This window comes from Podarcis cretensis (assembly GCF_951804945.1).
Source record: "Podarcis cretensis genome assembly, chromosome: 10".
NCBI lineage: Eukaryota > Metazoa > Chordata > Lepidosauria > Squamata > Lacertidae > Podarcis > Podarcis cretensis.
Window position 1 is genome coordinate 2,036,478 of NC_137179.1, and position 15,843 is coordinate 2,052,320.

General features: G+C 45.9%; 1 protein-coding gene across 1 annotated transcript; it reads right to left on the reverse strand.

Annotated features, from left to right (window-relative positions):
- Positions 1–1,445: 1,445 nt before the first annotated feature.
- Positions 1,446–2,686, reverse strand: LOC307225173 (olfactory receptor 5T7-like). The gene has a single exon (XM_079993018.1). It carries the CDS (start codon positions 2,446–2,448, stop codon positions 1,492–1,494), a length of 957 nt encoding a protein of 318 aa, XP_079849144.1. The 5' UTR covers positions 2,449–2,686; the 3' UTR covers positions 1,446–1,491.
- Between the last annotated feature and the right edge of the window lie 13,157 nt (positions 2,687–15,843).

Sequence of the window (15,843 nt, forward strand, 5' to 3'; positions counted from 1 at the left end):
GTGGAACGACCTTCCAGCAGATGTCAAAGCGATAAACAACTACCTGACATTCAGAAGACATCTTAAGGCAGCCCTGTTCAGGGAAGTTTTTAATGTGTGATTTTACTGTATTTTTGGTTTTTATGGAAGCCGCCCAGAGTGGCTGGGAAGGTCCAGCCAGATGGGCGGGATATAAATAATAAATTATTATTATTATTATTATTATTATTATTAATGATGTAAGTAAAATTACCCATCAGCATGTCAGCAAGTCTTCAGAACTTGTGTTACTCAATCCGTATTTCAGGAAATGGGTTTCTCTGTGGTCTTAGAGGATTACAGTGGTGCCTCGCAAGACTAAATTAATTCGTTCCGCTGCCAAAGAAAGATAGAACACTATTTATGTATGCAACAACCGCAGCAAGAATACTCATCGCTAAGCATTGGAAGACACAAGATTTGCCCACTTTGGAAGAATGGCAGATGCAAGTGATCGACTACATGGAGTTGGCAGAAATGACTGGCAGAATCCGAGACCGGGGAGAAGAATCGGTGGAAGAGGACTGGAAGAAGTTCAAAGAATATCTGCAAAAACATTGTAAAATGTTTGAATGTTAAAATGATGTTGGATATAAAAATAACATGGCATTAGGAAATTGGTAAAAAGAAATATGCAAAAATGATGTGGAAAAGAAGGGGTAAGACCAGAGCATTATTATGTTGTGATTAAATAAATGACACAAGGGATTAAGTTATAATGAACATCTGAAATAGTGTTTAAAAGAGAAGGAAAGTAAATGCATAATAGGTTGAAGTATACAATATGGAAAAAGATTGGAAAGAGGGTAGGAAATTGCTAAAATTGATTGTGTAAAGGAGAACGCAGAAAAGGGAGGTGTGAGGAAGTCAGGAAAGAGGGTTCTAGAGATAGTAAATGCAAGGAATAATTTTTTCTTTTCTTTTTTCTTTTTTCTTTTTTCTTTTTTCTTTTTTCTTTTTTCTTTATTCTTTTTTCTTTTTTCTTTTTTTTTTCTTTTTTAGGCTGTCTCGTTTTTGATCCTGTCTGTTTTTCTTTTTGATTCTTGGTTTGATTGTTGTTATTGGTGTATCTTTTTTGATTTTGTTTTATTATGAAAAACTTTAATAAATATTTATTTTTAAATTAATTAATTAATTAATTAATTCGTTCCGCGAGTCTCTTCGTCTTGCGGTTTTTTCGTCTTGCGAAGCACGGCTATTAGCGACTTAGCGGCTATTAGCGGCTTAGCGGCTTAGAAAAAGGGGGGGAAGGGGGGGAAACTCGCAAGAACTCGCCCGATGTTTCGTCTTGCAAAGCAAGCCCATAGGGAAATTCGTCTTGCGAAGCACCTCGAAAAACGGAAAACCCTTTCGCCTAGCGAGTTTTTCGTCTTGCGAGGCATTCGTCTTGCGGAGCACCACTGTACCTTGAAATCACTAAGGGCAATGGCAGGCTCAGAGGAGAACAGAGATGCCTTGGTCAAAGCCCACCTCTCACTTCCTCTGTGTAGAAGTGTATTCGTTCTTCTGCCCCCCCAGAACCTTCTTCAGGGCTTCTTTCACCTCCTTGTTGCGGAGGCTGTAGATGAGGGGGTTCAGCATAGGGGTGATGATGCAGTAGAGTGTGGAGATCAGGGTGTCAACCTCCAAGGAGTAGCCTGCGCTGGGGTGGTTGTAGTTCACGTTGGCCATGCCAAAGTAGAGGGTGACAACGATCATGTGAGCAGCGCAGGTGGAGAAGGCCTTCTGCCTGCCGGTATTCGAGCGAATCTGCAAGATGGCGGAGAGGATGTAGACATACGAGAGGAGGATGAGCAAGAAGGGACTCAGGCCCATGAAGATGCTGGCCAAATGGAGCGTGATCTCGTTGACGTAGGTGTCGCTGCAGGCAATCTTCAGGAGAGGCGGGACATCACAGAAGATGTGGTCAATCTGGTTGGCCCCACAGAAGGACAAGTGGGTGGCCAGAGTGGTGTGGATGGCCGAGTCCAGGAAGCCCCAGATCCAAGAAGCAACGGCCAGCGGGATCCGCACCTGGCTGCTCATCAGGCTGCTGTAATGCAGAGGCTGGCAAATGGCGGCATAGCGGTCGTAGGCCATGACGGCCAGCAGGGCGCACTCGGAGCCTGCAAAGGTCATCAGGAAGAACATCTGGGTCATGCACTGGTTGTAGGAAATGGTGTGCCTCTGGCGCAAGAAGTTTACCAGGATCTTGGGGACGGTGACGGTTGAGTAGCAGACGTCCAAGCAGGATAAATGGCTGAGGAAAAAGTACATGGGGCTGTGGAGGCGTGAATCCAGCTGGATCAAGGTGACTATTGTGGTATTTCCAAGAACAGTGACCAAGTAAATTGCTAGGAACACAACAAAGAGGTAAATCTGGCCATGTGGGACGCCTGAGAAGCCCAGGAAGATGAACTCCTTCACCTGGGTCTCATTCCTGACCTCCATGGGAAAGTTAATCTGTGTAGAGAAGGAGAAACAAGAAGTGTGGAAGCAACAGGATGGAGGTTTTTTGCTCACAAAGAGGTAGGGATTGAGCGTCACCTCTTGCACTTGCTCTTATCCTGGCAATTATTTTGTATTTATTGGATTTCTTATTCATCCATCACCAGGTGGTCCTAGGAGATGTAAAAAGACAACATGGAGGGTTACCTGCTTAGTGCTGTCCCAACATCTAATGGAGAAAAGCAAGGGGTTTTTTTTTTTTGTTTTTTTCAGGAGGCTTATTATTTATTCAATATTTTCTTGTTTTACAGAAGTATGTGTAATCTCTCTTGTATTTTTTCCATGTAACATTTTTGCAAATCAGTTTCATTTGTTGAGACATTAAGGGGGGAAAGGGCTGAAGGGGGGGGGGAAGATGGGTGGGGGTGGGTCAGGTGGCGATGTTTCTATTTTGCTTAATATATGTAGGGTTTGGTGTCAGAGTTGCTCATGCTGTTCACTTGTGTTCCTTTGGTGGTTATGGAGAGAGGTTGGGGTTGGCCTAGGGTGTCATTGTTTGTTTGTGATTGGCTGTGGTGGTCTTTGTTTTCGTGTGTGAGTGGGGTGGGTGGGTGTATGTTTTGGATCAGGTTAGCCATATTGATTTGTATGCTGTTGGTGGATTGTTGTCATTGTCTTGTTGGGCTGTGTATGTGATAAAGGTGAGCCATACCGGCGTAAAGGCGTCTTCTTCTGTTTGTCCCTGTGTCAGTTTCAGTTTATTGGTTAATTTTTCTAGTAGGGATGTTTCCCATACTATTTGGTACCATTGGTCCATGCTTACTCCTGACAGGTCTCTCCAGTGTCTGGTTATGGTGTTTCTGGCGAGGAAAGGAAGGTTGTACATACAACTCCCTTGTTACAACAGCTCTGTTGCCTAGCACTCTGTTTCTGGGCACAATCCAAAGTGCCGGTAATGATTCATAAACCCCCAAACATCTTAGCCCTAGACTATCTGAAGGGCTGCAATGTCCCATATGAACCTGCCAAGGCTCTGAGATCTTTGGGGTATTCCCTTGGCCAGACACACTTGGTAGGGACATGGAGAGTGTGGCATAGTCCAAAGTTAGTGGAAGTACAACCACTGCTGTCCCGCAACCCCCCTCACAACCCCACACTTCCCAGAGATGTCCTGCTGGTCCCAGATATGAAGATCAGACAATCCTGCTTTTCCTCATGAATACAACAATGCAGTTGTTGACTAATAGCAATAGGGGGTGATCCCCAGGGAAAATATACAAGGTGGTCATGTTACACAAAGCATAGCTATATCCCTCTCTCAATTAACATGCACACTACTTCAGCAAACCTTCCTTTCAGAAAAGCCCATAGGTTGGACAAAGGAGACATCCGCCACAAGCTCCACCGGGCTGGCAGGCAGCAATAGCTTGAATTTGCAGGAATACCCCAGTGTCTCCTTCCTTTGTTCCTCATTCTTCTTCTTCTTTTAAGTACATAAGAATCTAAGAAGAGCCTGCTGGATGAAGCCAACGGCCCATCCAGTCCAGCATGCTGTCTTCACAGTGGTCCACCAGATGCCCCTATGGGAAACCACAAGCAAGATCCAAGCAGAATAGCAACACCCCACTTCTTGTGGCTTCCAGCAACTGAGATTCAGCAGCATTGCTGCCTCTGACTGTGGAGGCAGAACATAGCCATGGTGGCTAGCAGCCTTCCAAGAGCCCTCTCCTCCATCAATTTGACAAGGATATTGAAAAGCTAGGAGGTTTGCAGAGGAGGGCGACCAAGACGATCAAGGGTCTGGAAACTGAGCCGTGTGCAGAACTGTTGAGGGAGTTGGGGGTGTTTAGCCTGAAGGAGAGGTGCTATGGAACCCATCTTCAAATATCTGAAGAGGCGTCTCATGGAGGATGGAGCAAACTTGTTTCCACCTGCTCCAGAAGAACCAATGGATTCATATAGCAAGAAAGAAGATTCCAACTAAATATTAGGAAGACTCTTTGGGCGGTGCGACCTGCGTGAGAGTGGAATGGACTCTCTCAGAATAATGAGAATAATAATAATAATTATTTTTTACTTATACCCCGCCCATCCACTCTGGACGCCCAGCCACTCTGGGTGGCTTCCAACAGGAGATTAAAAATACGTTAAAACATCAGTCATTAAAAAACTTCCCTGAACAGGGCTGCCTTCAGATGTCTTCTAAACATCAGATAGTTGTTTATTCCTTTGACATCTGGTGGGAGGGCGTTCCACAGGGTGGGCGCCACCACCAAGAAGGCCCTCTGCCTGGTTCCCTGTAACCTCACTTCTTGCAGGGAGGGACCCGCCAGAAGGCCCTCAGAGCTGGACCTCAGTGTCCGGATTGAACAATGGGGGTGGAGACCCTCCTTCAGGTCTACTGGACCGAGGTCATTTAGGGCTTTCAAGGTCAGCACCAACACTTTGAATTGTGCCCAGAAATGTACTGGGAGCCAACGTAGTCTTTCAGGACCGGTGTTATGTGGTCTCGGCAGCAGCTCCGAGTCCCCAGTCTAGCTGCCGCATTCAGAAGGTGGTGGACTCTCCTTTGCTGGAGATTTTCCAACAGAGGTTGGTCATGGACATTTTAGCTGTGATTCCTGTATTTCAGGGGGTTGGACTAGATGACCCTTGGATCCCTTCTAACCCTTAAATCTTCTTCCACATCAGCCTTCTTGCTCCCTTAGAGCTGCTGGAAGAAAGGGGGGCTCTTCCTCATGTCCCACCTGCATTTGAACTTGGCAGGATGTGAAGGAGGGGCCTTCTCTGCAATCACAACTTGATTGTGGGACATCTTGCGCAGAAGAGTCAGTCATCCCAACCCCCTTATCCTTTTCTTAGCTTAACATCTATTTATGTCAGCAAAGGATTTGCCTAGACAGGTTAAAGCTCTTATGCTGGAGAACGCTCCTTTGAGCTCTTTTCATCTACTGCGCCTGTCTGTACTTTTCATTTTGCTGTTTTAGCTGACATTTTGTTATTGTTGCCTTTGTGGGATGTGGAATGAATGGGGGACTGGACCGGACACAATTTTAGAATAGAATAAATAACGAATTGCATAAAGCAAACAATGTACACAACTTTTGGAACCCCTCTCAAATGCAAATATTTTGGAAACCTATTGAGGCTAGTATTTCTGATATGTTAGGACATCATATCCCATTAGAAGCCAAAATATTTCTACTGCGTTACCCCAGGATGTTACCCCAGAAAATGATCGAGAAATAGTAATCAGCATTATAACAGCTGCAAAGATTGTGATGGCTAAAAATGAGGGGCATGGGAATGGTTTAGGGGGAAACCTAGCATATAGTAACAATGATTAAATTAGCATAAATCAACCTAATAGATTTTTGGGGAAATTGATATGTTTTGGAATGTTTTGGAACAGTAAGTTTACTGATAAAAGTCTTATGCTGCTTTCAACCTGTTTTAATGGTATGAATATTTCTTTATGGATATATTGGTTTGCTTTACTGAATCTAAATTAAAAAATAAAAAGGAAGAAAGAGGAAATAGTCAAATATTGTTTCTGTTCAAAATAAGCTGAGGTTTGGAAACCGATAGGGCAGTACGGGGGGGTGGGGAAGGAGGGGAATGAGTGCATAAACACTCAGCAGGGAAGTCAGGGCGAATGAGCATTGCCATGCCAACGCCCTGCTAAAGCAAACCAGAACAAACGCTCCATAAAGACCAGCATATAATCTGACCTCTGCATATGCTTTTCTGCAGCCAAAGTAGGATGAACACACAATAAACAGCTTGTCTGGAGAAAACCCTTGATCAAAGATGTGCCCTCATGGTGTTGCTGGACTATAAACTCCCATCAGAAGGGACGGCTGGATCAGGCCAATGGCGTTCAGAAGCACTGCTCCCTGCAACTGTGGAGGCAGCGCTTAGGCATCCTGGCTAGCAATCATTAGGAACCCTCTCCTCCCTGAATTTGTCTAATCCTCTTTGAAAGCCATCCAAGGATCCGCTTAGATCAGTGCCAGATTTACGTATAAGCTAAACAAGTTATAGCTTAGGCGCCCCCTCTCTTAAAAAAATTTAAAGGAAAAAAACACCTGGATGTACATTTCCAAAATATAAAAGCAAATAAAATAAAACCTAGATACAGCAACAGTGTTTTGTGTTGTGTAGGCTCCTATGATGTAAGTCATGGGCCCTCCCTGCTAGCCTGCTCCCAAAAAATATCACACATTTGCTCATTTCTATATATATAGGGTGCCTACATTCTGCATGGACTGCAAGAAGATCAAACCTCTCCATTCTGAAGGAAATCAGCCCTGAGTGCTCACTGGAAGGACAGATCCTGAAGCTGAGGCTCCAAGACTTTGGCCACCGCATGAGAAGAGAAGACTCCCTGGAAAAGACCCTGATGTTGGGAAAGATGGAGGGCACAAGGAGAAGGGGACGACAGAGGATGAGATGGTGGGACAGTGTTCTCAAAGCGACCAGCATGAGTTTGACCAAACTGTGGGAGGCAGTGGAAGACAGGAGTGCCTAGCGTGCTCTGGTCCAGGGGGGCATGAAGAGTTGGACAGGACAAAACAACTAAACAACAACAACATTCTGCATGGACTTGTTGCATGGCCACATGTGCAAATGGCTTTAGATACCTATTAGGTCCATCAATTACCATATAGCATACATTCAACACAAAAAACTGTGACCATTTGTTGTTGACAAAGGATAGCTGGAGATATCAAGGGCCCCAGTACCTTCAGTAGCTTAGGGTCTCATCAAACCTAAATCCGGCCCTGGCTTAGATCCTTCAGTTGTGTGCGCACAAAGACTTCCCCATTGCAAATGACACTTAAGAGGTGAGAACAGCATCCCAGCTTTCCCTAAGACTCCTGGCCAGAAGTTCACCTCAGCAACCCCCTATTGCTGCCCTCGTCTTACCTGCATAAGGTGAGGAATCGGGTGCTGTGCTCCCTGAGCTGTGAAGCTGCTAAGAGCTGGAGCAGATATTTCATGCTTTGTGTGGCCCAGGGGAAACATGCTCCCGTTGCCAGCAGAGGTGAGAAATCTGGGGAAACGCACACAGCCCAGTGGAATTGATGTCAGCGGGACCCATCACAAAGTAGACGAAGTTCTCCAGAAGATGTCATCATCCTTATCCTCCTCAACAGATTTATTACCCAGCCTTCTCCAGAAGGCCCCAGTGAGGGCTTCAGCAATATAAAATACAGCATTAAGAACAGTTCAAAATAAATTAAAGCAAATAGGAACATAGGAAGAGCCAACTGGATCAGGCCAATGGCCCATCTAGTCCAGCATTCTATTCTCAGAATGGCCAGCCAGATGCCTCTTCTGGAAAATCAGGGAGCAGAACATGAGTACATGAGCACTGTCTTCTCCTCTGGTTTCCAGAAACTGGTGTTCAGAAGTAGTACGGCCTCCAACTTGTATGACAACCAGCCTCATATAACCAACATGCTTAAGTCTAATTAGTGCATGAAGGGGTTAATACCATAGAGTAAGCTGTCCTGCCAGGCTTAGCTCTGTCCACTTCCCCTCATCTGGGGAGGAACGAGGTAATCAAGTTGTTGTTCTCCTTCAGTGTATATGAGAAGCTCAATGTGTGAAGAGGTCTGAGCTGGTTCCTCCAGTTTACATCTCTCTCTCCAACCACTCTTGAGTTCCTATGCCCATCATTTAGGAACTGCCATCATTTTGTAGAAAAACCATTTTTTACTGCCTGTGTGACTTTTCTGGCTGATGTATGTAAAAGCACAGGAACCTGACCTTTTAAGAGTTAGTAAGTAAATCATTTTTTAAACATACCAAACGTGCGGTCTTTTCCTATGCTGGGGGAAGAGGGAAGTTGTGGAACTCACTTGGCCCTGAAATATGGAAGAGCTTTTCTGGTATGTTTTATTGAATTAACTCTTTTGCTCCTTAGAATTAAGGCCTGTGGGTGCACTTTAAAAATAAAGAAAATCAAGACTTTTTGAAAACCAAGTAAGAAATATTTAGTCCCATGGACTGCAAGAAGATCAAACCTCTCCATTCTGAAGGAAATCAGCCCTGAGTGCTCACTGGAAGGACAGATTGTGAAGCTGAGGTTCCAGTACTTTGGCCACCTCATGAGAAGAGAAGACTCCCTGGAGAAGACCCTGATGTTGGGAAAGATGGAGGGCACAAGGAGAAGGGGACGACAGAGGACGAGATGGTTGGATAGTGTTTTCGAGGTTACCAGCATGAGTCTGACCAAGCTGCGGGGGGCAGTGGAGGACAGGAGTGCCTGGCGTTCTCTGGTCCATGGGGTCACGAAGAGTCGGACACGACTAAACGACTAAACAACAACAAATATTTAAACAAATCTAGGCAGCATCTTAAAAAGCAGAGACATCACCTTGCCAACAAAGGTCCGCATAGTAAAAGCTCTGGTTTTCCCAGTACTGATGTATGGAAGTGAGAGCTGGACCATCAAGAAGGCTCATCGCCGAATAATTGATGCTTTTGAATTATGACGCTGGAGGAGACTCTTGAGAGTCCCCTGGACTGCAAGAAGATCAAACCTCTCCATTCTGAAAGAAATCAGCCCTGAGTGCTCACTGGAAGGACAGATCCTGAAGCTGAGGCTCCAAGACTTTGGCCACCTCGTGGGAAGAGAAGACTCCCTGGAAAAGACCCTGATGTTGGGAAAGATTGAGGGCACAAGGAGAAGGGGACGACAGAGGACGAGATGGTGGGACAGCGTTCTCGAAGCTACCAGCATTAGTCTGACCAAACTGCAGGAGGCAGTGGAAGACAGGAGTGCCTAGCATGCTCTGGTCCAGGGGGTCACAAAGAGTCAGACACGACTAAACGACTAAACAACAACAACAACAACAACAAATATTTAATTTCATAATCAGGGATTTTGCTGCTTTAGTCCTTCTTGTACACTGCTTTGACCTTCCATTGCAACCAAGCAATGTATAAATATTGTGAAATTGATCGATTGATCAATCAATCAATCAATCAATCAATCAATCAATCAATGCTTATAAATACATAGGTGTGTCTTTCAGGCACAAGATTTCTGGTGATGTGAACCTCCAATGCCTAATAGAGAAAGAATGTTGCATTCCCCCTGAAGCTGATTCTGCACCAGAAATTAACATTTTCATTAAAAATAAATAACATAGGTGTGATTTTGCTTTGCTAGAGGCAACGTCCTTTGACTTCCACAATCTGGATCAGGCCAGTGACCCAACTAGTTCAGCATCTTGCTCTCAGTCACCAACACGGTGGCCCAAAGGAGCAGGATTTGACCACAACAGCACCCTCCCATCCTGCAGCTTCCAGAAACTGGTAAGACTCATAGAATGATAGTGTTGGAAGGGGGCCACGAGGGTCATCTAGTCCAACCCCCGCCAATGCAGGAATCTTTTGTTCAATGTGGGTTTGCTCAAACCCATGACCCTGAGATTAAAAGTCTCGTGCTCTACCCAGCGGCGTAGCGTGGGTTGTCAGCACCTGGGGCAAGGCAAGTAATTTGCGCCCCCTAACCCGGGGCAAGGCAAGTAATTTCGCCCCATAACCCGGGGCAAGGCAAGTAATTTGTGCCCCTAACCCCTAACCTGCTGCCGCTGCCAGCTTCTTCTTGCTGCTGCCTGGGCTGGGGTATTTACGGTAAGGTAGCCGCAGCGGCGGCGGTGGGTCCGTGTCAGGTGATCTGAGGCGAGTTGCCGCTGGCGCTGCCGCCCAAACGACGCCGCTTGCCCGGAGGAGGAGGAGGGCAGAGAGGCGAGGAAAATGCAACATGGCCCAGCAGCTGCAGCAGCAGCAGCAGCGGCGGGGTTGTGAGGAGGGGCTGCCTGGCGCGCCCTCCGCGGCCCTGACGCGTGGGGACCGCGGTGAGTGCTGAGAGCTGCTGCCTGCCAGACGCCTTCAGCCCGGACGCGCACACAGCTCGTCGGTTCCGCGAGACATGGGGCTCTGCTACAGCCTGCGCCCGAGCCTCTTCGGTGACTCTGGAGGCGGCGAGCACGCCCCCCCCCCCAATGTTGCGCCCGGTGCGGCCGGCCCCCCCTGCACCCCCCACGCTACGCCACTGGCTCTACCAACTGAGCTAGGAGGATTACAAGCTAGCCCTTTGTGGCATAGGGCCCTCGTATTTATGGGACCGCCTCTCCTGGTCTGCCCCACAGAGGACCTTAAGGTCCATGAACAACCATAGTTTAGAGGTCCCGGGCCCTAAGGAAGTCAGACTACCCTCCACCAGGGCCAGGGCCTTCTCAGTGATGGCTCCGACCTGGTGGAATGCTCTGTCCCAGGAGACCAGGGCCCTGCAGGATTTAACCTCCTTCCACAGGGCCTGTAAGACAGAGCTATTTTGCCTGGCTTTCAACTTGAACTTAGCCTGATCTTTTATTTCCCTTCCCTCCCCCTCCCCTTTTTATGAAGATTACCAGTTCTAATCCACAGCTAATTCTCCCCTGGTCTCCTCGCTGGCCCAAAGAGGACTAATTTAGCCAGCTAGACCTGGTGATCATCTAATGTTTATTGGCTGGATTTCCCCCCTAAATTGATTTTTGAATTCTGAATTTATTGTTATTCATGTTTTATACTGTATTTTATGCTGTTTTTCTGTTGCATCAATTAAGTGTTTTAAATCTGTTGTTAGCCGCCCTGGGCCCGGTTTTCTGAACCGGGAAGGGTGGGGTATAAATAACAATTTATTATTTTTTATTATTATTATTATTATAGTAGCCATTGATAGCTCTCTCATCCATGAATTAGTCTAATCCCCTTTGAAAGCCATCTAGGCCTTCAAAAAGTGCCATACTTTAACTGGGTGCTGTGTTTAAGCAGAGGTTGAGTAGCCATCTGTCATGGCTGAGATTCCTGCATTTAAGGGGCCTGGACTAGATGACTCTCGGATTCCCTCCCAACTCTGCGATTCTATGATAAAGGACTTTCTTGTACTCAAGGACTGAGTCAGGACATTGTCAAACGAAGCAGCAAACCCCACCACGTGAATCATAGAATCATAGAATCATAGAGTTGGAAGAGACCACAAGGGCCATCGAGTCCAACCCCCTGCCAAGCAGGAAACACCATCAGAGCACTCCTGACATATGGTTGTCAAGCCTCTGCTTCAAGACCTCCAAAGAAGGAGACTCCACCACACTCCTGGGCAGCAAATTCCACTGTCAAACAGCTCTTACTGTCAGGAAGTTCTTCCTGATGTTTAGGTGGAATCTTCTTTCTTGTAATTTGGAGCCATTGCTCCGTGTCCGCTTCTCTGGAGCAGCAGAAAACAACCTTTCTCCCTCATCTGTGTGACATCCTTTTATATATTTGAACATGGCTATCATATCACCCCTTAACCTCCTCTTCTCCAGGCTAAACATGCCCAGCTCCCTTAGCCGTTCCTCATAAGGCATCGTTTCCAGGCCTTTGACCATTTTGGTTGCCCTCCTCTGGACACGTTCCAGTTTGTCAGTGTCCTTCTTGAACTGTGGTGCCCAGAACTGGACACAGTACTCCAGGTGAGGTCTGACCAGAGCAGAATACAGTGGCACTATTACTTCCCTTGATCTAGATGCAATACTCCTATTGATGCAGCCCAGAATTGCATTGGCTTTTTTAGCTGCCGCGTCACACAGTTGGCTCATGTCAAGTTTGTGGTCAACCAGTGAGAAGCTTTCTTGACGCCCCCGACTCCAAATAGTCCAGGTGGTATTGCATCGAACAATTCATGCAACCAGTTCAACATTTGCAAATCAACCAGAAGAGTTTGCTGAACATCTTAGTTCTAAAAGTTCTTCCCCGGTGTCATTAACTGGTTATTCTAAATAGCAGTTTAATAGCTTTGGTTTCAGCATGGAATTTCCCATCGCTGAATCTCTCCCCTCGGGACCTGCACCCAAAAGCCGGGAGGCATCTCTATGGGGCAGATCACTGGGGTGCGCTTATGGGGAGGAGCTGGCATCGCCGTCGGGGGTTCGTTAGCCAGGATATTTTTCCATAACAATCAAACGAGAGGCCAAGGGAGCCATTAAAAGTTTGCTCGCCAGAGACAGGCTGCACCGCTGTGCCTCTGTTCGGTTGTGCCCTTGTCAGAAGCACCCTTTGATGAGAGATGCAATTAATTTCATCATTTTCATCTTGCAACTGTGTGAAGTTACATTATTGCTCCCGTCGGTCATTCAGTTCACTCCCCACGGAGCAGAAATCACAGCAGGGCGTTCAGGAGACAGTAGCGCGTTCATTATTAAACCCCCATGTGACCCACATCAGTGCTGACATAATTGACCCAAATCAATGCTGACATAATTGAGTTGTGCACCCTTGTTTCAAGTGATGAAATGTCATTTGCTTTTTATTACTTTTCACCCTGGAACTTCCAGATTTCTGACATGCCCCAGAAATCTCCATCAGCTTCTGGCAGATGCCATTTTAATTCATCCAGGCTGCCTTTCTCAGCAGCCTCGGGCCAAGCAGAATGGTTGTATTGCAGAACCATAATAGCCAAGTGTTTGAAAACCATGGTTTTTGCAGCCCCAAGCAGTTAAAATCAGGAAGACATTTAATTCTGAATCTTTCTGAGCCCACCTTACATGTCAGTAACTTTCATGGATGGATGGCGGCTAATGGATTGAGGTTGAATCCTGACAAGACAGAAGTACTGTTCTTGGGGGACAGGGGGCGGGTGGGTGTGGGGGATTCCCTGGTCCTGAATGGGGTAACTGTGCCCCTGAAGGAGCAGGTGTGCAGCCTGGGAGCCATTTTGGACTCCCAGGTGTCCATGAAGGCGCAGGTTAATTCTGTATCCAGGGCAGCTGTTTACCAGCTCCATCTGGTATGCAGGATGAGAACCACCCTGCCTGCAGACTGTCTCGCCAGAGTGGTGCATGCTCTGGTTATCTCCCGCTTGAACTACTGCCATGCGCTCTACGTGGGGCTAACTTTGAAGGTGACCTGGAAACTACAACTAATCCAGAATGCAGCAGCTAGACTGGTGACTGGGAGTGGCCACCAAGACCATATAACAGCAGTCCTGAAAGACCTACATTGGCTCCCAGTACATTTCTAAGCACAATTCAAAGTGTTGGTGCTGACCTTGAAAGCCCTAAACGGCCTCAGTCCAGTATACCTGAAGGAGCGTCTCCTCTCCCATCGTTCAGCCCGGACACTGAGGTCCAGCGCCGAGGGCCTTCTAGCGGTTCCCTTCCTGCAAGAAGCCAAGTTACAGGGAACCAGGCAGAGGGCCTTCCCGGTGGTGGCACCCGCCCTGTGAAATGCCCTCCCACCAGATGTCAAAGAGAACAACAACTACCAGACTTTTAGAAGACATCTGAAGGCAGCCCTGTTTAGGGAAGCTTTTAATGTTTGATGTATTACAGTATTTTAATATTTTGTTGGAAGCTGCCCGGAGTGGCTGGGGAAACCCAGCCAGATGGGTGGGCTACAAACAAACAAACAAACAAACAAACAAACAAACAAACAAACTTATTCATTAAGAACATAAGAGCATGCTGGATCAGGCCAGTGGCCCATCTTGTCCAGCATCCTATTCTTCTCACAGTGGCCAAAGAGATGCCTATCATAGGAAGCAAGAACAACTCTCCCCTCCTGCGCTTTCCAGCCTCCAGCTGTGGGGCAGAGCAGAGCCATTGTGGCTAGTACCCATTGATTGTCCTCTCCCGCTTCTCTCTGAATTTGTCCAATTCTCTTTTAAAGCCCTCCATGTTGGTGACCATCACCGCCTCCTGCTGCAGTGAGTTCCACAGTTTGACGATGTGCTGCTTTTACCTCTCCTGAATCTTCCAACATTCAGCTTTGTTGGGTGTCCAGGAGTTCTGGTGTTAGGAGAGAGGGAGAAGGGCTTTTTCTCCATTCGCTTTCTCCTTAATTCATCCATAACACTGGGGAACAAATTTTTTTTTTCATTTTCTGTTGCATGAGATTTTTCAACTGTTCTTATATGTTCTTTCAATGCTAGTTTCAAATCTGAAATCAATTTTCGTGTACATGCTATAGTTATCTTTAATTTTCCGACTTTTGCCGATATGTCATATTTACACTGGGGATAAGTGGACACTGACACGTTGATCTACCCTAACCACATGGTAATTATTGTTTTGCAAACTTAATTTTTCTTTATTTTTATAGTTTTGCAACTTAAATATTTGTATTTTTCAGATCGGACCATGGCTTCTTCAAGTAGACAAAAATGTGTAAACAAGGGAATACATTTTTTTTGCATACCTCCAACTGTTCCTAGATAAACATGTCATTTTCAATGCTATACACATCATGTTCAATGCTATATAAGTCATTTACATTTATACTCATATTGTACTATTTTGCCTATGTGTTTAATAAAATATTGAATACTTGCATTGTGAAAAACAAAGATTATGGTGAAGAGTGAATAACATGAATTGCCAAAAAACTAGGGCATACAGAACAAAAAACAACTTCAGATCTGAAATCAGCATGTTGAAATTACAGTGGTGCCCCGCAAGACGAATGCCTCGCAAGACGAAAAACTCGCTAGACGAAAGCGTTTTCCGTTTTTCGAGGTGCTTCGCAAGACGAATTTCCCTATGGGCTTGCTTCGCAAGACGAAAACGTCTTGTGAGTTTGCTTTCTTTTTCGTAAAACTGTTAATGCCCGGGGAATCCACGCTCCGCAAGACGAAAAAATCGCAAGACGAAGCGACTCGCGGAACGAATTATTTTCGTCTTGCGAGGCATCACTGTAGATTAGAACTGCAGGTGTCAATGCAACAAATTTTTTGTTTCCCAGTGTAAACTGAAAGGTACCTAAATCAAAGCACTCTGGGATTCACTTCTTACAAGACGTAGCAGAGGCCACCAACTTGGTCCGCTTTGAAAGATGAGGCAGCTTCACAAGGGAAAGGTTTTATCAGCACTTACTAACCACAGTTGGAGAGTTATGCTGGAAACCATAGAAGGGGAGAGGGCTCTTCTTGTCAGATCCTGTTGTAGGCTTCCGACAGGCATCTGTTAAGCCCCTGCGAGAACAGAATGCTGCCCTAGATGGGTAATAACAATACCAATACTACTACTAATACTTTATTCCCTGTGCATCTGGCTGGGCTTCCCCAGCCGCTCTGGGCGGCTCTCAACAGAATATTAATAATAATAATAATAAAAGCAATAAAATATCAAACATTAAAAACTTCCCTGAACAGGGCTGCCTTCAGATGTCTTCTAAAAGTCAGATAGTTTTAATTACGCCAGTAGGACTACAAGAAGTTTTGTAAGGAGAAATATAGGAAAGGTTACAAAGTAGAAAAAGAATGGAGATATCAGCTATGAGACTTAAATGTAATAGGGAAACTAAGAAATGTATACTAAGAGATTAGATTGGAAAATTTTCAGACGAGATTGATGGAAGTCAAAA

Coding starts and splice junctions, on each gene's coding strand:
- LOC307225173 (XM_079993018.1), bottom strand. CDS start 2,448: ATGGAGGTCAGGAATGAGACCCAGGTGAAGGAGTTCATCTTCCTGGGC.